This window comes from Anneissia japonica, unplaced genomic scaffold (assembly GCF_011630105.1).
Source record: "Anneissia japonica isolate Jap-2015-1 unplaced genomic scaffold, ASM1163010v1 scaffold426_len1935630_cov189, whole genome shotgun sequence".
In the NCBI taxonomy this organism is placed as follows: Eukaryota; Metazoa; Echinodermata; class Crinoidea; order Comatulida; family Comatulidae; genus Anneissia; species Anneissia japonica.
The window spans coordinates 1282173-1304009 of record NW_022713172.1 but is presented as its reverse complement, the minus strand read 5'-3'; the positions used below and the strand labels follow the sequence as shown (position 1 = coordinate 1304009).

The 21837-nt window shown below is 34.3% G+C and overlaps 2 protein-coding genes across 3 annotated transcripts in view; one reads left to right on the top strand and one right to left on the bottom strand.

The window, feature by feature from the left end:
- Nucleotides 1–12216, bottom strand: part of LOC117108314 (deleted in lung and esophageal cancer protein 1-like) — a 25951-nt gene extending 13735 nt beyond the window's left edge. The window contains exons 1-19 of the mRNA XM_033250290.1: nucleotides 12083–12216; nucleotides 11175–11423; nucleotides 10822–10975; nucleotides 9414–9524; nucleotides 8928–9049; nucleotides 8541–8755; nucleotides 8128–8297; nucleotides 7472–7645; nucleotides 6742–6875; nucleotides 6199–6288; nucleotides 6015–6105; nucleotides 5593–5758; nucleotides 5166–5364; nucleotides 4398–4685; nucleotides 3324–3548; nucleotides 2880–3104; nucleotides 2301–2456; nucleotides 1711–1853; nucleotides 1062–1239 (exon numbers count right to left, since the gene is read on the bottom strand). Coding sequence (XP_033106181.1) covers nucleotides 1062–1239; nucleotides 1711–1853; nucleotides 2301–2456; nucleotides 2880–3104; nucleotides 3324–3548; nucleotides 4398–4685; nucleotides 5166–5364; nucleotides 5593–5758; nucleotides 6015–6105; nucleotides 6199–6288; nucleotides 6742–6875; nucleotides 7472–7645; nucleotides 8128–8297; nucleotides 8541–8755; nucleotides 8928–9049; nucleotides 9414–9524; nucleotides 10822–10975; nucleotides 11175–11393 — 3060 coding nt within the window. The 5' untranslated portion in view covers nucleotides 11394–11423; nucleotides 12083–12216. The remainder of the gene's footprint in view (nucleotides 1–1061; nucleotides 1240–1710; nucleotides 1854–2300; nucleotides 2457–2879; nucleotides 3105–3323; nucleotides 3549–4397; nucleotides 4686–5165; nucleotides 5365–5592; nucleotides 5759–6014; nucleotides 6106–6198; nucleotides 6289–6741; nucleotides 6876–7471; nucleotides 7646–8127; nucleotides 8298–8540; nucleotides 8756–8927; nucleotides 9050–9413; nucleotides 9525–10821; nucleotides 10976–11174; nucleotides 11424–12082) is intronic.
- Nucleotides 12217–12373: 157 nt separating this feature from the next.
- On the top strand, nucleotides 12374–17579 carry LOC117108333 (mitogen-activated protein kinase kinase kinase dlk-1-like). 2 transcript variants are annotated; one of them, XM_033250318.1, is made up of 4 exons: nucleotides 12374–12502; nucleotides 15539–16414; nucleotides 16770–16841; nucleotides 17157–17579. In XM_033250318.1, the coding sequence occupies exons 2-4, from the start codon at nucleotides 15554–15556 to the stop codon at nucleotides 17445–17447; spliced, it is 1224 nt and encodes a 407-aa protein (XP_033106209.1). In that variant the 5' UTR covers nucleotides 12374–12502; nucleotides 15539–15553; the 3' UTR covers nucleotides 17448–17579. The 2 variants fall into 2 exon arrangements, with proteins under 2 accessions (XP_033106209.1, XP_033106210.1); XM_033250319.1 differs by having other exon boundaries at nucleotides 12405–12502; nucleotides 15543–16414.
- The last annotated feature ends 4258 nt before the right edge of the window (nucleotides 17580–21837 follow it).

Genomic DNA, 21837 nt, shown 5'->3' with positions numbered 1-21837 from the left:
ATAAGAATATAAGTGTATATATATAAGTATATATATAGGCCTATATAAGTATATATGTAAGTATGTGTATATATGTATATATATAAGTATGTATATATAAATATATATACGTATATATAAGTATGTATCAAATAAAACTCAGGAACAAGGTATATATTTGCCAAATTTAATACAGAAAATTCACAAACGTTTTCGGCCATAGGCCTTCATCAGGTGTGATCACACCTGTAAATGTATAAGATCACATATGTATATGTATAAGTATGTATATATATAATATATAAGTATGTATATATATTATATTGCATATATGTATGTATGTATATATATATATATATATAGGCCTATATAAGTATATACATACACACCTGATGAAGGCCTATGGCCGAAAACGTTTGTGAATTTTCTGTATTAAATTTGGCAAATATATACCTTGTTCCTGAGTTTTATTTGATATATATCTACACTTTGCCAAGCAGCTACTCCTGATTTTCCTGTTATATAAGTATGTATATGTATATGTATAAGTATGTATATATATAATATATAAGTATGTATATATATTATATTGCATATATGTATGTATGTATATATATATATATAGGCCTATATAAGTATATATGTAAGTATGTGTATATATGTATATATAAGTATGTATATATTTATATATATATATGTATATATATATGTGTATGTATATATATATAAGTATGTATATATATAAGTATGTATATGTGTGTTAGACACAAGGATTATGTAAAGTATTCTTGCATGAATCTGGTTCCATAAGTGATATTGTACCATCTTTTTCAGGAAAATACTTCTAAGCCATTGGTCCTGTGTGCAACAAATAGTACAGTATGTATAAGAGCAGAGGATTATCTACCAGTGTACTTCCAAAGGACTTTTTGTACAGACGTAGCCTAATTCATCACTAGGAGTTGGGTGCTGTTATGAGACAAGTGTGAGCACCAGATCCAAAATTCAATGGTTAAGACTAGCAAAAATTGATTTACTTGACTTTATTCTATACATATGTATGTCAAACTTCTTGGGTAAACCTTAATATTCATGACATAACTTACCTCTCCCCAGAAAAACCTTGTAGGCAGAAGAGTCTGATTGAGAAGTTGGACCTTATGTTGCGTTTGCACATTATCGTAAACCTCTGGCATATGTAGACTACTTGAGAGAAGGCAAGCCTGGGGCTTCTTGACGTCAGCACGTACACCGATGTAACTGTATATTTGGGTAGATCACATTATAAGCTTTCAGTTGGTCTTTGAATGGCTTCCCTACTATAAGTAAATCCAGAGATATGAGCATTTAAAGTTTAGGTGTATAAGAACCACGTTTTGAGAAAATCGACCTCAAAGATAAACTAACCTGTACAAATAATATGACTAGACTTACAGAATATGTGTAGAAAATACTATTTTAGCAAGAAAATTCACTTACAAAGTATACAATCATAAAATATAAGTATCAAGTTATTCAAAAACATTAAAATCAAAATTTTGTAAAAATATTGACTATCATATGAATGAATTTGATAATACCCTTTATAACTTTTTTATTTAAGCACTGACATTTGATATACTGTAATTATGTGCAGTTTAAACTTGTTATTACAATAATTACACCCAGAATGCTGGGTCTGAACCCAAGAAATTTATCACAAAGTTAGAACAGAAAATAAAAAAGATATACCATGGCTTGCCATTGTCAATTGAACATTCAAAGACTGAGCTAAGGTATCTGCAGAAGGTAGGGTTGAAGGTGACTCTGATGAGGGTAGAACCCAAGGCTGGTAGCTCCCCACTTGAAGGCTTAAAGTCAAACTCTGAAATTCCCTGAAAAATATAAACATAATGTCATTAATCAGTGAATGTTATTTTAAGAATATCAAATAATATATTAATCGGTTTCTCATTTCTTCATGCCAGAATCATAACAATAAAAATAAACTCAGCAGTATTGTTTTTGCCAAGAGTTATTATCTAATAGACTTTTGTTTGTTTCATTTATTATTTGAATTTCATTCTGTATTCTGTTATTTTATATTATCTATTAATGTATCACTATCACAGATGAACTTTCATTTGTAGCATTAATAGTATATTTTTAACACACAGATATCAGGAAATATTTCAATAAACTGTACTGAAAAGTATTTCTCGTGATTTAAAAACTGTCTTAAGAATTTTGTCTCACAAAATGAAATGAATTCCATTTGGAAAATAAACCAATATACAGATATAACTTTTTTTCTAAACTTGCTACAAATATTTATTACTGACTTGCAGTTGTTTGTCCTGAAACTCCTTGCTTTCATATATACTCCATTTAGCTGGAATCTGTGACATGTTCCTGATTACAATTTCTTCTGTGACTTCATACCCATAACGAACCAGACCAAAATCAACAGATGGTGTATCTATAATCACCTCTGGACCCTAAAAAGAAATGCATCATAAATGGGCATGTTTCTACTGAATATCGAGAAAGAAACGGTTCTCTTATCATTGGTTGATTATCAGATTAGCAAAATAAGAAGTGCTTGCAACTGCATTTTGACTCCACATGAAACAGTTACCGGAATGATGCGCTACATTATAAGTGACGTAACAATTACTCAGAATGCAATTTAAAATTACCCTTATTATAAGGAGCAACAATAAAGAATGTACCAAAACTTCTTATGTAAAATAAAAATAACAATAGCAATATAAAAAAAAGAGAAAAAAAAAAAAAAAATAATAATAACAAGAATAATGATAACAATGAAATGAACAATAACAAAAACACTAATGAAAATAATAACTATAATGATAACAATAACAATAAGAGTTAAATAACAAAGTACTTTCATTTCTGACCTTTATACGTGCCCTCACTCTAAGCGTAAGAGGTTCATCCTGATAATCTAAACGGCACAGCAGAGTGTGGTCAATCAAACCAGGTTGTCCACCTGTAATGGTCAGCCTAAGATCTGCAACTTCTCCCGGTGGAATAATTCCTTGAGGAGTTTCAACTTCAATGATGTGACATTCACTCAACGATGACCAATTGAATGTGACAGGATATTGGCTAAAGTTGACCATCTGAAAAAAAAATGGCCAAAGTTTCAATAGACATTTCTGGCATGTAAACCAAACTTAACAAAAAGACCAATCAGAATTGGAGCAGGAATATTTGTAATAACAACAATAAGAATAATGATAACAATGAAATGAACAATAACAAAAACACTGAAGAAAATAATAACTATAATGATAACAATAACAATAAGAGTTAAATAACAAAGTACTTTCATTTCTGACCTTTATACGTGCCCTCACTCTAAGCGTAAGAGGTTCATCCTGATAATCTAAACGGCACAGCAGAGTGTGGTCAATCAAACCAGGTTGTCCACCTGTAATGGTCAGCCTAAGATCTGCAACTTCTCCCGGTGGAATAATTCCTTGAGGAGTTTCAACTTCAATGATGTGACATTCACTCAACGATGACCAACTGAATGTGACAGGATATTGGCTAAAGTTGACCATCTGAAAAAAAATGGCCAAAGTTTCAATAGACGTTTCTGGCATGTAAACCAAACTTAACAAAAAGACCAATCAGAATTGGAGCAGGAATATTTGTGCTTGTCCAATCAGCATGTGATATTCCACAAATGCATATATTTACATAAATTAATGCTGTTTTGTGGGACAGTAGCAAATATATCCAAGGGGTGAGGCTTAGTAGCAAGTTGCATTCTTCTTTCTTTTTTTTTTTGTATTTAGGCTCATGCACATGAGCATGTGCACCAAAGATTGTCAAAAGCGAATATATCACTGTCCTACTTGTAGGTAACAATTCAACCTTGCACAAGACAAATATACAAACATGATGATTTGCACAAAATAAATCTCAATATGAGGCAGAGACAAGCCAAACCAGTCACTCAAATCTATTTTATTGCACTAAATTAAACTTTATATATCTATACATCATGCTATCTTGATATTTTCTCCATTTTCAATATTAAAACAACAATTTGTCATGATTTAGTAATGGTTTCTGAAGGAGAAATGCCAGAAATTGTAAACTTTGAAGGCTGATTTCTCATAATGAAATGTCGGATTAAGTGATTTTGACCATTTTATAGCTCTCATTTTACTGTTCAACCCTGTATTAATAACTAAAAATTGATTTTTGCTAGGAGTGACTGGTTTAGCTTGTCTCTGCAACATATGAGTTTTAGGGAGTGGAGTTGTTTTGGTCATGGAAAAAAAAATCCTGCAACACCATGGGATTGGAAGGCAAGTATCTTAGCCACTAAACAATTAAACTCCACTCTTGTCTATTCTCAAAACAAATAGCACATTGTAAAAGGAAATTTAAACACTACGTACCTGAAATTGTTTTCTAATTGTTGTGGTTACCAGCATAGTACCAGGTACTATTATTGCATAAGGCTGGACTAACACATGATATTCTTCACACTCTCCCTTCAGCTCAACCTCTAGGCAAACCATGTCTTTAGTAGAGGGGTCTCTGGATGATGATGATGCTGCTGACGTACTTTTATTTCCTGTTTCATTTTGTTGATTGTGAACTAGTTTTGCTGATGTTGACTTGGTTGTGTCCGTAACTGGAATGTTTTTTAGAAGTAGATGTACTACATTATGGAAGTATCCAACCTGAAAATGAGAAAGAGAATTGTTGACTTCGAATGGTTATTGTGCCTACCTTCCAATCACAGATTCATGCTATGTGTTATCACAACAAAATTAACTTTTTTCTGAGCCTTGTAATTTCCTTTTTCTGAGCCTTTAATGAGTCTTAAATTTTATTAAATTATCAAAGAAGGCATTCAAAAAATGATTATATAAATTGATCCTGCATATACTTTGTGCAATGTATATATATAAACTATTGGTGAAATGCCTGGTAGAGATGACAAAAAATACTATTTTAAAAGTATCACTTGGGCAATACAGTTTACTTCATCTTGTACATACAGATTAATGTCAAAGTCAGATTCCAGGAATCATCATACAGTATGTTATTAATCAATAAGAAATACAACCATAATTGGGCATATAATAATTATAGGAATGAAATTACATTAAGCTTTTCAGACGGAAAAATTATGAATTGTAGAGTTGTAATATACTTACAGTTGTTGGGGAGAAGCCAACAATAAAATCTTTGGTTGAATTTGCTGAAAGAGTACCCTGATCTGGAGCAATGCAAAAGTTCCCTCCACCTTCCTGTACTCTGCTGATCATGTGGTCACTGGAAGATGATGTCATCATTGGATCTGGACACTCCAAGTGAGGTTTGAGGATCTCCCAGAAGAAAGGCAGGTCTACATTCCTAAATTCCAGATGAATATTAGCATAATTAAAATACGAAAAACAATTTTTTGAGAAACACACCCTCTACTTACCTAAAAAAATAATAAACACCCAAAAATAATACATGAAAATATTATGTATTATAATAAAACCACTTGGTGATCATTAAAAAATTATACTCATTCCTCCCTTTTTCTCTCCCTCATTAAGAAGGTGCAAAGAAAGAGATCATTGCTAAAAGACTTACGTTGTATTTTGAACTTGTAGTTTCTTTTCGGTGTAGGTCATGGGGTTCAGTGTGTCAAAGTTCACATGATGTTGAGCTGTGGTATCACAAATCTCACCTGGGACAGGGAAACTCTCTCCACCTGGTTTGACACTCACAAGCCTCACCCCAGGTGACTGGCCCTCACCTGTACATGAAATAATTATACATAAAGAAAGAGTTCCAAGACATTTCACATTATACATTCCAATGATATTTTAATTATGGAAAATGTATAGACATGATACTGACAATTATTCATGATCATGATTTTAATTCTGATGTTGATGAAAATGATGATTACAGCAAAATTGTCCACTGGCTAGTGTCACCCTCTTCTGTGGGCTATACTAAATAAATGAAAAGAAATAAATAAATGAATAATTTATAAATACAGTACTCACCTTTTAAAGTAAAATGTTTCACATGGCAATTGTCACAGACCATGGTGATATTCTGGGTAAATGTCTCAACTGAGGGCGGTGTAAATACAACCTACAATGGTTAAGACAATGGTGACGTTTTAGGTCTGTACTTGTACAGTGGAATACAATCTACTGTATTTGACAAAAATATAAAATGACTTACCTGCAGGAGAGTGGAATATCCTGCCGGCAATTCAAACATGGCAGGTTGGACGTCAAAAGGCTCAAGCTTCACCCTGTCAGCATTCAGTGACTGTAAATCAGATAATTTAAATATATGAATATTCATGACAAATTCAGAATTAATAATGAAAATCATACACATATTAAACTAAATGGGTAGAATGCTTTGATGTGTTTTTCATCATAATTTATCCTAGTTGTTTTTTTCAAAAAAACCTAATCATTTTTTTCAAAGTAAAACATCCACAAGTAAAGGAGATCTTGAAATTTTTAAATGAGAAGATAATTTCCTGTATACGTTCACAGTTTTAGACAGCAAAAGAGAAATTAGAAAGAAATTGTGGCATATTGCAATACAGACATTCCTATTTGCTTTGATGGGTTTCCTGTTTTGAGGTGAGCACTGGAAATATACTATTTTTGGTTTATTTAGGTAAGTATTTGTAAAATAGGTATTAACAAATAATTTAGCTTTCATTTTACATACAAATGAATATGTTGTTAGAAAAGTATGCCAACAAACCTTGAGGTTAGTAGCTGGCCAAGCGTCTCTTGGCATGATACAGAATCTACCACTTCCACCTGTGTTCTTGACGATGAACTGAGCAACATGGATACCGCCCACAAGGCAATAGCCACAGTCAATAACACTTGACACTGAAATTAATATAAAGAGACTTAATTTATATAAATTTCAAGACAGCCGTTTTGAAATTCTTTCACGATACATCGCACAATTACAGTAGTTATTGAGATATAAAGACAAGTGTTAAGGCCAATTATACCTTCCCACTAGAGGGATAGCTTTTACTGTGTATCTTCCAATACATGACAAAGCTGGCATATCAACTGGTAGTGAAAGGTCATACAACATGTAAAGGTTGCCTTCCAATCCCAAAGTCCAGGGTATAAAATCCTGAGACACCAGAACTAAAACTAACCAGGGGTGGTTTCTATGGTTTAGCAAGATCCCCCTTTTGAGCAAGCCCTCTACCCACTAATAAAAAAAAAAAACCTCAACCTAGCACAGACCATGTGATATTCGACACCAATTGGTCTATGATAATTAATTTGCTGATCCAAAGTTTCTAGTAATGTGGCTAAAAACCACAATTTTTTTCTATCGTAAACCATAAACTCTCCCACTTAACTCCCACCACAAGATTGACTTTTGGGTCAGGACCCCTGTCAGCAAATTTCTGGGGCCACTACTGCTAGGAATGTAAAACTTAGAATGATATTGACTAACTTACAAGAGAGCTGCGGTGGTTTGCGTCTGCCTTGTAGTTTAACTATCAGAGGTTGGCTGGATTGGGTTTGGATCTGGAGCTCATCATCAAAATCAATCAAAGCATCTGGGATGAAACGGATTTTGTACTGACAACTCATACCTGGAGCAATGATGCCATAATCACCTGGAAATTGACCTGAAAAGCAATAATAATATATTTAAGCTTATATATTGCACAATGCATAAAGCTTCCATAAAGTATTTAGTTGGAGGTAGAAAGCCATTGAAGTTTCTCTAGCACTGAAATGATATTGTGTCAATTTTGAATGTTAGATTTTAAAACAATTAAAATCACAATTTGTAATATTTTTATGTGCAAAAGTTTATTAAATCACTAATAACTTTTTCAACCTATGAGCACCATAGCACAACAAAAACCTAAACCAAAAACACAACAAAAATATTACACATTATGGCCAAAACATCACAACCCAAATCAATCAATAGAGACATGGCATTACTGGGTAGATGCAACTGAGCCTACTCATGTTAAGACCTACAAATTTGACTACAGTAGTTGGGGCCTAACCATAACACTATTTAGAACCAGTCCCTGTAGGAATACTAGCTAAGACTTGAACATTTAGTGTATTAGTCTCATGGATTTAAAAGACTTACCGAGTCCAACAGAGAAGTATTCCGTCTTCGGAGGGATAACTCTGAGTTGACGGCTAGAAGCTGACACGTTCTTTAAATCTAAACACATCTCATACACCTGACGAACTTTGTAGTCTGTGAAAACCACTGTTGAGGGCGTGGCTAAGAATACAACTGAAGGTTCTTTTTTACTATAAAAGATGAAATATAACATTCATTTTAAAACCTATCTACATCGTGTATGTGTAACATTTTGTATGCAACACTTAATATTATAAAGTATTTTAATATTTATTCATTTATTTATTTATATATTTATTTATTATTTATTTATGTCAAGTGTTATTGACTTTTTATATCCAAATGTGGTGGTAGGCATTTACAAAAGTGCTTATAAAGACTATTCTCTAATTATATAAAAAATTACCACATACTTTGTAACAGTCACTTTAGGTTTAGCACCCCCTAGTTTGTGAACAACTCTGTTAGGTTTGATGAGAGATTTTCCCCCTGCCGGTTCTGATGGTGGTCGATGACGTGCATTGCGAAGGAAATCAGACTTCTTATACACCATCGCAAGATCTTTGCGATTAAGCTCTCGTTTCTCAGCTGACATGTGGTCCTTCCATTGTTCTCTCTCCGATCGTATCTGATGATATAAGTATATTAACTGTGCTTGTGTTAAATAATCAATTATTGTTTAATTTTCATTATTATTTACATCACCATCTTTCCCCATGAGTTTTTGGCACTTACAAAGATAGACTCTACTATAAACGGAAAAAAAGATCCTCCTTTATGAATGTCTATACGCTACTTACAGGATCAATCACACTGTATGTTGATATGCTGGAGTTAGATCGCAAGTCAGTAGGTGGAATGTCAAACTTGGAATGCTGCACTGATGTTTCAGTTGCCAGTGAATAATGAGGAGCTTTTGCAGCTGTAAAAGCAAACATATTCATCTAACTTAAAATACACATAGGTTTACAATAGAATCTAGAATTATATATTATTAAATAGGTATTGTAATGATAATTTATGAATAATTTCTTTTCTTCAATTCTTATCATTCCTTTCTTTATCATCCTTTCTTATAATTTCCATTATTTTCATTTTTCCTTTCTCTTCTTTTCATTACCTTTCTTATTAAATTTTCTTTTTTAAACAATTCATATCTCCAAACACTTTCTATTTATATATAAAAATATCTACCGCACGTGACTGAATTTAGCACCAATTCAACAAAACACAATGTTCTAATAATATTAAGAACTAATAATTAAAAGAACAACAAAGTCTTTCACCTCTTGGTGGTCTCGCTAACGGCGGTTCTGCTGTTGAGAAATCCTCGGGCACGATGAGATTATGCTTTTTAAGGAGATTACTGTCCAGAAATGACATGTAGTTTGATTCACCTGGTAACAAAGGTAATTATTTAAAGTTAAAGTTATTGTAATAAAGTTGTTTATTACAATTTACACTGTATATATGTTTCTCGACACTTTACCACTTTGAAAATCAGTATTATACGATAGTACTGAAAGTGCCTACAGTATAAAGAAAGATTAAATAAATAAACAAAGCTATTTCATTAAAATCAAACTTGTAGTTTCATAATCCGCTTTACCGTTTATATACTTGTATGCTTTGCAATTCGTCTATAGCTTCATGTTACAATGCAAAAGAGTAATTGCGCTGTACTCAACACAAACAGACAAAAGTCATTGAAGTTTTTTCTAGATACAGTTTGGGGAAAGAGTGTATGAATAATATATAAGGATAGTGATAACAACAGGGGTTACAAGTCTCACAGAAGTCACAGAATTCTCCCTGAAATCTGGATGGCCTCCAAATATAATATTTACATGTTTTAACTACAATATTATCAATTGTTTCACGGAAGTCAGTTCTGATGTGTATGACCATGCCCAGTAAAATAAAAATAAATATACAGTAATATATTAATAATAATAATATTATTTATATTTTTATTTCTTTATTCTTTATACTGGGAAAACCTGTTCAGTAGCATATCTACTGTTCTCCCACAGGGCCATGTACAAAAAGTCAACAATAACATTCACAATTCATAAATACGAGCAAAATACATACACCATAAAAAAATACACAGCAAATTTATTTGCAGGTACACAAAATGCTTTGAACCCGGTCATTGGGTCTACATGCTTAAGTGTTGCTGCTGTAATCAGCAGAGGAGCAGGCCATCCCACCAGGTACCCATTTCAACCCCTGTGTGGAAACAACGTAGATAAAGTGCCTTGCTCAAGGACACAAGAGAAATGCACAGCGAGGGATTGAACCCTGACATCAAGGTTGGGAAACCAATCTGTTCCCACGAGGCGCCAAACCAGACTAGATCTCACGGGAGGGATTTCTTTCGACTTGGGACCCTGTAACAATGATCAATAAAATAACAATAATTAATAATAATTGTATATGGGTCTACTACAACATGCAAACGCATCTGTACACTTAAAAGTATTATCCTGGTCAATTGGATCAGATACTTATATGAAAAATATACTCAGCTGCCTAATGGTAATGGTTGGAGACTTATACAGCGCATAATACATGGTCTCTATGAGCTCGGGACTAGATGTTGCACTTTACAATGAAGTATTCCACAAAATGTTATCTAGTACTTAACACATTGATATTCAAACTTAAATGTATACTAAAGCATTGCCATACCAGGTGGTAGGCCTAACTGATGATACAGTTCGCAGCCTTTGGCAGCTTCCTCCAGATCTCTTTCATCAGCTTGCAAAGCCTTTGCTCTAGCCTGCATAATATGACGTGACAACATTGCAGCTTCTGCTAATCGTCGTTCATGTTCAGCTTGTACCTACAGCAAAAAAATGTTGTTGGATTCAAAATGTCATTTTAATAATATTCTGCTCTCAAAACTATATGATTTAAGTGTACTTTTCCCTATTGATGATGATTTTCCTGTTTCACTTGTTTCAATGTTTTTTTCATATTTCTTTTGGGTGACTTTGTATGTTATAAAAAGAATAATAAATTATTAATAGGCCCATTCATACCTTACGTAACTCTTCTACATATTTCTCATGATAGCTGTCATCACCTGCTCGCGACTTGTTCAAGTTTCTCACAGTTTCTTGTCCAACGTAATCCCTTGTGTAAAAGTCTCGGAAAGTTTGAGCAAGTATGTGCTCCACATTCTGCGAACTTCCTGAAGAAGGACGCTGCAGGAACATCGGTGGCTCACTATCTGGTAATGAATCGACTTCAGCTGACATGATTCTTAGATGCTACACAGCGTGATACACTTTGATTTAATATGAAAGAACTTCTATTGGTCTTATTTGTATTGTAAAAGTAATAGTACAGTACAAACAAGAAATTTGTTCATTGTTGAGAAATCATAAAAACAAAACTACAGAAAACAGTACAAATAAATAATATTAAAAACAGTATTTCGAAAAAACAGTATTTCGAAAAAACAACAAAATATTAATAAGTAGGCCTAGGGCCAGGCCCCCACCTAGGCTGGGCCTAAAAAATATTTTTAAAAGATAAAAAAATGGTACATTGTCCTATTTAATAGTTTTTAAGTGTAAGTACTGTAAACATAGAACTATTCATTTAATACTAGTTGAAATGTATTATGAGTAAAATAGACTATTTTGTCCAAGTTTATAGCTTTTCGGCACTTTTCTCAAGGTCAACACAACCCTGATCGGACTGCCTAGGCCTACACCAGGCCTATTTGGAGAAGATTGACGACACGGGACTACGCACATTTGGCGGACTGCTGGGCTGTCAAGTAAGCTAGATTAGGCCCTAGATAGAGAGTAGAGAGGGCCGAGGCCTAGTCGAAATAAATGCAATGAGAGTTCGTATGATATTGGAATATAATGAGTATCGACTTACATTTAAATTGTTCTAAAATCAAACAGATATTCAATTTACTACTAGACATGCTTACCTATAAAATAACACTAACAAGCTCGTATTAAAAAATCAAAACAACCCTTCTGCCATTGTGTAACAGTTGCCATGCGACAATGACCAAAAAGTACTTCCGTTCCGTTGTTCTCTTCTTGAGCGGGTGTTACAGGGAGACGCAAATCCAGCTCTTTAAATATCTAAATCAATTTATATGTGAGCAAATATTCACAATAATTACATTATAATTGATTTCTCATAAATTGAATGAGTTTGAGAGAAATATAAATAGGCCTAGGCTAGAATGTTAGGTATTTTGATGGGTCTTTTGTATCATCATGGAAGATCTACTACCCTAGGCCTAGAGGGCGGAATTCATTTGAAGGGAGGAAGTTTCTGAATGAATGAGAGAGAGATAGCGGCGCGGCGAAATCCGTGTTTTTAATCGTTTGTAAAATATGTAAGTAGGGCATAGGCCCTTCACTTTATTAGTAATTAGTAGATTAATAATGAATTGAATTAGAAAATTAACAACCTGAATTAATTGCAGGACTATTGGCGTGGTGTGATTGAAGTTAGGGTACGGCTAGCCTATCCAAGGTAAGCTCAGCCTAGCCTAGGCTAGCCTAGCTAGGAGGAGGAGGCTAGGCCTATACAAGGCTAGGCTAGGCCTAGGCCTAGCCAAAGTCAACACTAAAATGTTGTATTGAAGGAGGAGAACATTGATTAACCAAGCACACTCAAAAAAGAACACACCAATCAACAAGTTGAAGTACTGTACATACTCTCAGCCATCGCTGAACATTGCAAATCTACCAGGCACAACATTACATGGGGCAATATTAAAGTTTTTTCAATAGAAACAAACACATAATAATGAAAAATACGAGAAGCCATCAAAGTGCGACCCCCCCCCCATTGAACAAAGATTGCGGATATGACCAACCGCCGATCTACAACAGCCTTTTGTCATGTGATCATACCAACAAAAGGTTCTTGTGATAATGAGCGAACCGCCACTTAACAGCAGGTGAAAGTGCCACAAATGTACCGAAAGCTATGGAATTGAACATATAGTAACCATCTACAATACCAATTGTTCCTATTGTGGATATTTGTTTATTAAATTTTATACGCCTCACCCACACTGAAGAAAAAGGATGCAAAAATTGAGCAATATATGCAATTCATTTTAATAAATTATTTTATAACCTATAATATAATATAATAAGTTATAAATAACTTGTAGCTGAGATGACTATGGCCGAGTTGGCTTGTGGCCGAGTTAACCTGTTTTTGTACCAGCTATAACCTAGGAAGGTCTATATAAGCCAAGACCCCCCCCCCCCCTTCATGTCTAAAGGAAGGGAGGTCTGGGTTTGATAAGGGTACAACTATTTATTATCATTATTATTTTTTCTAGCATGTTTAAGAAGGAATTTAGTTCATTTTTTGCTTTTCAAATGTTTCTTGTTGGAGTATTGGTAGGTATTTCTTGTGATGAAAAAATACCTTTTTTCTATTCTGATTGAGTTTTATAACATACTGTACATAATGTGATATTTTATGAAACATTAAAATCAAGTTGCCAAGTTTCAGACTAGTCCTGTAACCTGTACATTATTTTGTAGTGTTTCTGTCTGTTTATACTTTTTTGTAACGTCTGCAAAGATTTTTTCATTACAGTATATTTATATCATTTTTTTAAAACCATTAAGTTTATAGAGGGTGACCCTTCTAGCGTATCATGGTCGGCTGTTATTCAGATACCTTTTAAATATAAGAAAATAATATGATGCTTTTATCATCAGCGAAGTCTCTTTATGAGGTTTGGGGAGTGGAGTTGTTTTAAGTCGTGAGAAAAAGTCCTGCTCTGTTACAGCATTTTTCAAATTTCCTCACAGCACCCACAGCAATTGCTGTAGAAAGGGTCTTCCGCTGCTGTTGTAAATCCCAGACTCGGCACCAAGCTTTTTGCTGTTGATGACACTTCTTTTGTGGTACTCCACTTTCTTTTTCTAACTAAATCTTAACAAGCCGGATCCAATAGCTCTTTTTTCCGTTTTTGCTTAAGTCTCTTAAACATCTACGTAAAATTATAACATCGTGGCCTTGCACACTAAGCCTTGTTGAGGAAACTAATTAAAGTCTAAATACACCACTAATAACGGATTTCCCTTAACAAGCAACTCACACCATTTGTTTACATACTTCTCTTGCTAATACTTCCTCTTATGTCTTGTCAAACATTTACAGACTAGTAATGCAGTACAGTAAGCATACTAGACTGTCAGCTTCATAGGGTGTGTTCAGGCGAGAACGGGAAAGAGTTACAATAGGGTTCTTACCGGTATTGTATCTGAGGGTGGCATGGTCTACCAGTTCGTGCAGAATTCGGCTATCAAAAAAATCAATAACCTCACAGACGTAAAACCTAAGGTATTATGCAAATGATGAGTTTTCATCAAGTTGCCCTGGACCCTTGCGTCACCCAGCTGCGTCACCCCACGCTTTAATTAAGAAACATACAGACTTTGGCGTTGGTCCACTGCTGTAGTTGTTTCAAAATCAAGTAATGAAATTACCGAAGAAGCTACAACAATAATAAAGCATACATAGCAAACTCCCAATAAACCGCAGATGTGCATTTTTGGCGTATAAACCATGAATAAACTTTCATTCGTTTGACAATTGTAGTCTAATAACAGAAAATTACTACCCCTGTTAAATGAATAAGCAGTGGTGCCATGATCATGTATTTGTATGCATGGCAAAACGTATGTAACAAGGTAACAATCTGGATTTTAGGCATCCCTCAGTTGAAATAATTTATTTTTTCAAGCTTTTCAGTTTTCTTTTTGGAAAAAAGCTACTAACGCATGCTGCTTTTGCTCCTCCAAAAACACTGCAATTTGCAGCATTGGATTATCAGCAGATATCAGCAAGCGGTCCGCGTTTAACACCTATTTGGGCTATAACCGGAAATGGCTATTTCCGGATTTATCCACAAAAAACTTGCTCAAAAGCACCCATACAGTGAGCCCTTTTTATAAATAAATTTAAATTAAATTTGCAAATTTCCAGCAAACCTGTACTTATCTCTGTGGCTTGGTAACCTGTTCATTATGGTACAGTAATATAAGAGAAACATATTTTTAGCATGTTATTTTAATAGGGAGATATCGCAACCTTATGAAAACAATAAAGAGTATGTCATTTCCATCATTGTCATTCTCGCCTCAAACATAATTAACAATACAGTAAATATATACGAGCTGCATATGATTGTTGATTCATTTAAAAGTCATGGATCGCCTACTTTGCGAAAGATATGCCACTGTATGAGATGGATTAACTACAAAATTGATAATGTAACCGTATTCGTTATCCTTTTCGTAAGCTTGCGAAACCTCTCTACTATGTAATTTCTGTAATACTGTAACCAAAATGTATATATTAAATTATGTTAAAATTACATGTTTTATTACTTTTCTAGACAGTGTGAATTAAAATGGCAACTGATGAAGTGGATAATTTTCCAGGGCTGTTAGAAATACCAAAAGATGAAATCGAGTTTGGAAAACGTATTGGTCGTGGCGGAACAAGTAGCGTGTTTAAAGGTGTATGGAAAACTAAGGAAGATTTTCCAGTTGCAATTAAACATCTAAATCGTGTTCAAGAAATTGAGTTAGTTACATTAAGAATAATTAAAGACGATGAAGGAAAAAACCACATTGGTCGAAATTTTATTACAGAGGTGCTAGGGGTCATCACAAAGGACCCATGGTATTGTATCATTATGGAATATGCTGCTAAGGGCTCGTTACTCGATTATTTAAGCCAGAAAAGAAAAAAAGAGCAAAGCTTAGACAAAGATGTGTTCTTTACATGGACCCGACAAGGTGCTCATGCCATAGCATACCTGCATGAACATAATATAATTCACCGAGATATTAAATCGCCAAATTTCCTAATCACGGATAGAAACAATTTAAAATTGTGTGACTTTGGAATTTCGCGCATCACCGATGGAACAGTTAGCACAATCATGGCCGGATCGTTAGCATGGATGGCCCCGGAAAATCATGAGTTTTTTAAAGAACGCTCAAATCATATCAAAGTTTCACCGCGATCGGATATTTACTCGTATGGTGTTGTGATTTGGGAAATGTGGACGTGTAAGAAGCCGCAAGATACGACGATGGAGAATGCTTGTTACCCACTAGATGACAGGACGCCAACTGAGCTAAAGAAATTGCTTCACCAATGCTGGGAAAACGACAGAATGAAAAGACCAAGTTTACAAGATATCTTGAATCACATGGAGAGCTTGTCTGTCACTTTGGGTGTTGAGGTTAAAGACTTTATTCAGGTAAGTCAACTGAAATACAGATAAATTGATAGCTCATTAATTTAATGAAACAATTACCTAATTTCCAATACATGGTAATATAAGCTAGTAGATTGAAACTTCATTATATGGTTTTATTTACCAGAAATTATCACTGAAAGATTGGGTATCAGCTATAATAATTTACAATAGAGACACAACGTAACATTTCAGTTTTGTTGTAATTTACAGACTTTGGTCACACAATTACCAGCCAGCATATGCATACATTAGAATAAATGAAAACTGAATTACGTTGATCAGTATGTCTTTTTATTGCTGAAATTAGCATTTCAGTACAAAGTCATAATTTAGTAGTGTTTTATTCTTGCATTAGATGCCAGATGACAGGCCTTTACCAGGTGGTGGAGGAGATAATGCTGTACTTGAAGAACAGACAGTACCACAGGTTAGAACGTTTGTTTCTCCATCTCTCTGTGTTTATAAAACAGTTTCATTTGTTGTTTGTGCTTTCTTATGTTTTTACTTGTTAAATCATACAGAGACCAACTATTTTGGGCTAAATTACAGTTTTAGTACTTGCCCCCTAATTGTTACACTATGAAATTTTATATTTTGCATTGTTTAAGGTAATTATTATTTAAAAATTTTTCCTGTTTTCCTGGTTATTAATAATAAAATAGTTGAATATAAAATAACACTTTTTTTATGTGAAGGTTTTTACTTTAAGTTAAAGCAAAGTATTGCATTTTATCATTTGTAGGCAAAAAATCCCAACAAAACGTTCACAGAACAGCACTTGAACAAGCTGTCGAAGCACCTGGGATCGGAATGGGAGAGCCTCGCTCGAATCCTGGGAGTCACCGAAGCAGAGATCTTTCAGGCTAAGCATGAGAATGTTTTCTCAGTACGCAACCAGATCTTTGGAGCATTTAACAAGTGGCGGAAACGCAAGTCATCTTCATCTGATTTTGTTAGAATCAGCAATGTAATCGAAGCTTGCCAGGAAGAACAAGTGGATCTGTCTGTTTACCAGTTTCTTCTAGATGTATAAATGTTTTAATGTTGTTCTCTATTATTGTACCTGCTTGATTACTGTACATACAGTAAAGTAGTGCCTCTCTGGATCAGTGGCGTATCTAGGAGTATTGAAATGGGTGTGGGGGAAAAAGGTGGGGGTGTGGGAGAAAAAACAATATATAATCTGTCTCTTATACACATCTGAATGGTGGAGGCATAAAGTTTAAGTGGGAAGGGGGGCTCCTCAAGGATTAAGTTGGGGTGTTAGCTGGCCAAAAATAATTGATATAAATTATAAGGTGATTTTTAACTACTTTTAATAGTATTTTTTTTATCACTCCCATGCCATTAAGATACGCCACTACTCTGGATTGGTGTGTGTGTGTGGGGGGGGAGATGTGTAGGGGTGAATGGAGTGATTGTATAAAGTCACCAGACCTCATATGTTCAACTGTCAATGTGTTTCAAATAACATGTATTGTTAATGTGCTGTGCTAATTGAGTAGTGCTTGCTAATGAGTGTTCTACTTTGTTAAGTCTTCCTAATAGATGTTTGTGTTACCAAATGCATTTAATGCGCAGATTATCAAGTTTAATTGACCAGCCAGGTGGCCTTGGGTCCATTGATTCCTATTCAATGAAATTTAGTGCGTGGCTTGATAGTCTTAAGCTGTAACCCCATGCTAGGTAGGGGTATGTGGTACAGTACTCTACTTCATTTCTACTGTGCCTAACATTACATGTAGGGAGAGTGTAACTCACCACCTGGTCAGATTTTCAATTTGTAGGAATATATGACAGAGAGTATTTTATAACAGTAAATTTGAAATCCATAATGGTGTTATTCAATTATAATCTAATTATTATTATAGTGTCATTTAAAATCTGCTTTATTTTATTGGTTGCTAACAATGCTACTTATCAAGAATAATGTAACTTGATAAAGTGATTATTGAGGAAAGAGGATATGAAATATACAAAAATGAAGAAAAAAAGTAGGGTGTTGGTATAGATGCTTTAACAAAGTTAGTAAATCTTGCATGTTAATTAATGTAGTATCTTATAAATGATATTCAAAGCTTTTTAATTGGTTGGTATAACTGCCAATGCCCTAAACAGTAGTTGGATGCTAGATGTGCAATAGAATTTTTATCTTATGTAAAAAATATGCTAATATTATGTTAATTACCCACCTCATTGTCAGGACATATCCACAGTATCATTCCCACAGAACCTATTGTATGTACTTAGAATCTTTTTAATAATTTACCATGAATAATTTAAATACTTGCAGTTCTATTATATGAGATATGGTGTTTAACCATGGAGGAAAGAAATTAACAAGGGTAATCCATTCAGTAAGGCTTATATCAAAGTGGACCCTTGATGCTCTGTAATTAAGTCTCCTTGTAAGGCCTAGCAAGTTACAAAGAAAAATTATGCACCCTGGGGAGGTCTGTAATTGAAGACCTACAGCCATCGCCAATCCAAAGAAATGTTGTGACTGCCTAAGTAGTGTCACCGCTTCCTATTCAATTGCCAACAAATTAATTAGGCTATACACGCCTGCTAACCGTTAGCGTCTGTGCGTTCATACGAGAAAATCCCGATCATTATACCAAAAAAATATGATGTTCGAATCACTGACCAATAAGAAACTGGAAATTTTAAACGTATATGTGTGATTGGTTGATGATAAAAATGCGCTCAACTTGCTAACCGATAGCACTTGCTAACCGTTAGCGGTAACCTATCGGGCGTTCTCACGCAGGTGCTAACGGTTAGCTCCCGATCTGGGATACTAGGGCTCTCGTGAGAACCAGGCTTTAATGTATGTGCTGACATTTGCCAAATTACGTTTCTTTATGACTTTTTGTGAGAGTGACAACCCAAGCTACGCGGTTATGGTACAATCATTGATGTCATGCTGGAATCATTGACATGCCAACACTGCTTTTTTGCAAGGTCACAGAGACCGAGTTACTGTACACGGTTGCTTCCAGCATGGCTTATTGTATGTGGAAACATTTCTCTTTTGTTGAGAAATATTTGATTTTGTTGTCAAATTTTTAAAAATATATGCAAAAGTACTGTATAGAAGTAGTACAATATATAATTTATTTTTATTTGCCATTTTTTTTAGCTGCTTGCAATGTTTACAGGAGTAAAGTTATGCAATTTATTTACCTAATTCTGCAATAGCTTTTTAAAGTTTAGCTGTAAAGTTACTAATTCATGCTTCTGAGTTGATATTGATAATTTAAAATTATTTACTAGTACATAATTAACTAGTAAACTGGTGTTAGAATCTGTAAGTATTAGTTTTAATTTGTTGTAAATGTCAAATTTAGTGTAGAAATTTTAAAAATTGTATCGATCTAAAATATTTTAAATACTGTATAATTATTGACAGTAATCATTTACTATTCTCGTGTAATCACCAGTTTTAAATGATTGTAAAATACAGATGTTCGTTTCAGTATAGGCTATTGTATTGTTCGCGCTGCTTTTGTAACTTTTCAGGGTCAGGTTTTTTGTGATGGTAACCTGTGGTAAGAGGATTATTTCTTAAATCATTCTTTATATATATATTGCAAAACTAAGTATACATGTACTGTATGTTGTTTCAATAATATATGGTACTATAACTGGTAATGTTAATACCTCAACATCATGTTATTTCATGGAAACATAGAAGTTACAGTATAACATGAAAAGGCATGATTGAGTGTACTGGATAAGTCATTGTCTGTTCAGTTTGTATGTAAGGTACAAAAACAGTTAGGAAGGAACATTTTTCTCATACCTTTCATGATGTAAATCTCATACCTTTCATGATGTAAGTTTACAAAATGCATAATTAACAGTTAATATTAAAATTGCCAGGCAAAACAATAAAGTAAAATTGTCGATCAAAAGGTGATGCTAATGACAGAGGTGAGGTGGATGTGGGGATGGCGCTATACTTTTTTGGCCACCTTGTATGGCTCTAAAATTTGTTGAATTGCATTGTGTGAGTTAGTCTTTCTGCTTGGCTGTACAGTAGGCCTGACTTGTTCATTATAATAATATAGCAGCTTTGCTACACTAACTGCAAGTTTTGAAATTTCTTGTTTTTGTAATTTGATTTTTATCCTTAATTCAGGATTTAAATTTAATTAGATAATTGCTTGAATAAAACAAATTACTGCAAATTGTGCCTTATGACCTATATTTTCAAGTGTTCTAGTTAATTTCCAGAATATATTATATGTATTAGCATTGTCAAAAATAATTCGAAATTAAAAAAAAAAAAAATTATTTATAGAGGTATTTAGCTAAGATGTTACTCAAAATGGTTTATGAATAATGCAGGACAAGGTATGTGCCTAGGGCATGCCAAACACATACACATAGATATATAAAAGAAAAAGATTGATATCAAGAATACTAAGCAGGTTAAAATTATTTGCAACTTTCTTTAAAATATGCCCAATTACTTCAATTTTTAATTCAATAATTAAATCAGCCAAATGGCCAAGCAGTTAAGGCAGGGGCACCGTGATCATAGCCAACAATATCGGCACAGGTTCGCGGCCGGCTCGCTTCTACAGTTCTGGTGGTGGAACAAGTTTTCTCGGATAAGGACTAAGTCACTATAAACCGTAGGCCCAGTGTACACAAATGTTCATGTGCACTTTAAAGAACCCAGTACATCTTTCGAGATGAGTAGGGGGTTACCCCGGTGTACTGGTTCACTTGGCCCCTGTCGTGGACTGTTTTATGTGTACTGGGCCCTCTGGGAGAACAGTAATTTGTTACTGAAGAGGAAACCCAGTATAAATAACAAATAAAAAAAATAAAATCAGTTCAATTTGATTTTACATTCATTGTCCATATAAAAGAAAACAAGATTTGGCACAAATCAAAGAATGTAGTACTACTAGCATAGAGAAAATAGAACACAACTGGAAAAGCACGTGATACTTTCATAATCAGTATCTAGAGCAACAGCGCGTTTTGATAAATTATGTTAAGCATGGTGTTCGGTTTCTTTGTACTACTTCCAGCTCATTCAGGGGCTTACGAAAACGATAACGATGACGGTTACTTCATCAAATGTTTAGTCAATCTATTCACTACAGTAGCATATTTGTCGCAACGTATGTCATCCATGCCTTACTTCTGTTTGCTCTATGCTTCAACGATTATATTCAGCTCATAATTGTTAGTGTTTTAGGCACAAATGACGATTAATGGTGACGTATTCGTTATCGTTTTCGTCAGGTTCCCATATCTCCATAATATCCAACTCAAACAAACTGAACATCAAAAAACCCCAAAACACGTCGTTTCAAAACCAACTTTCGCCAAAAGCTCGACCCAGAGCCGGAGCCCCGGTGGGGGTCCAGGGCTTCTGGCGCTCTGACGATCGCGATCTCAGC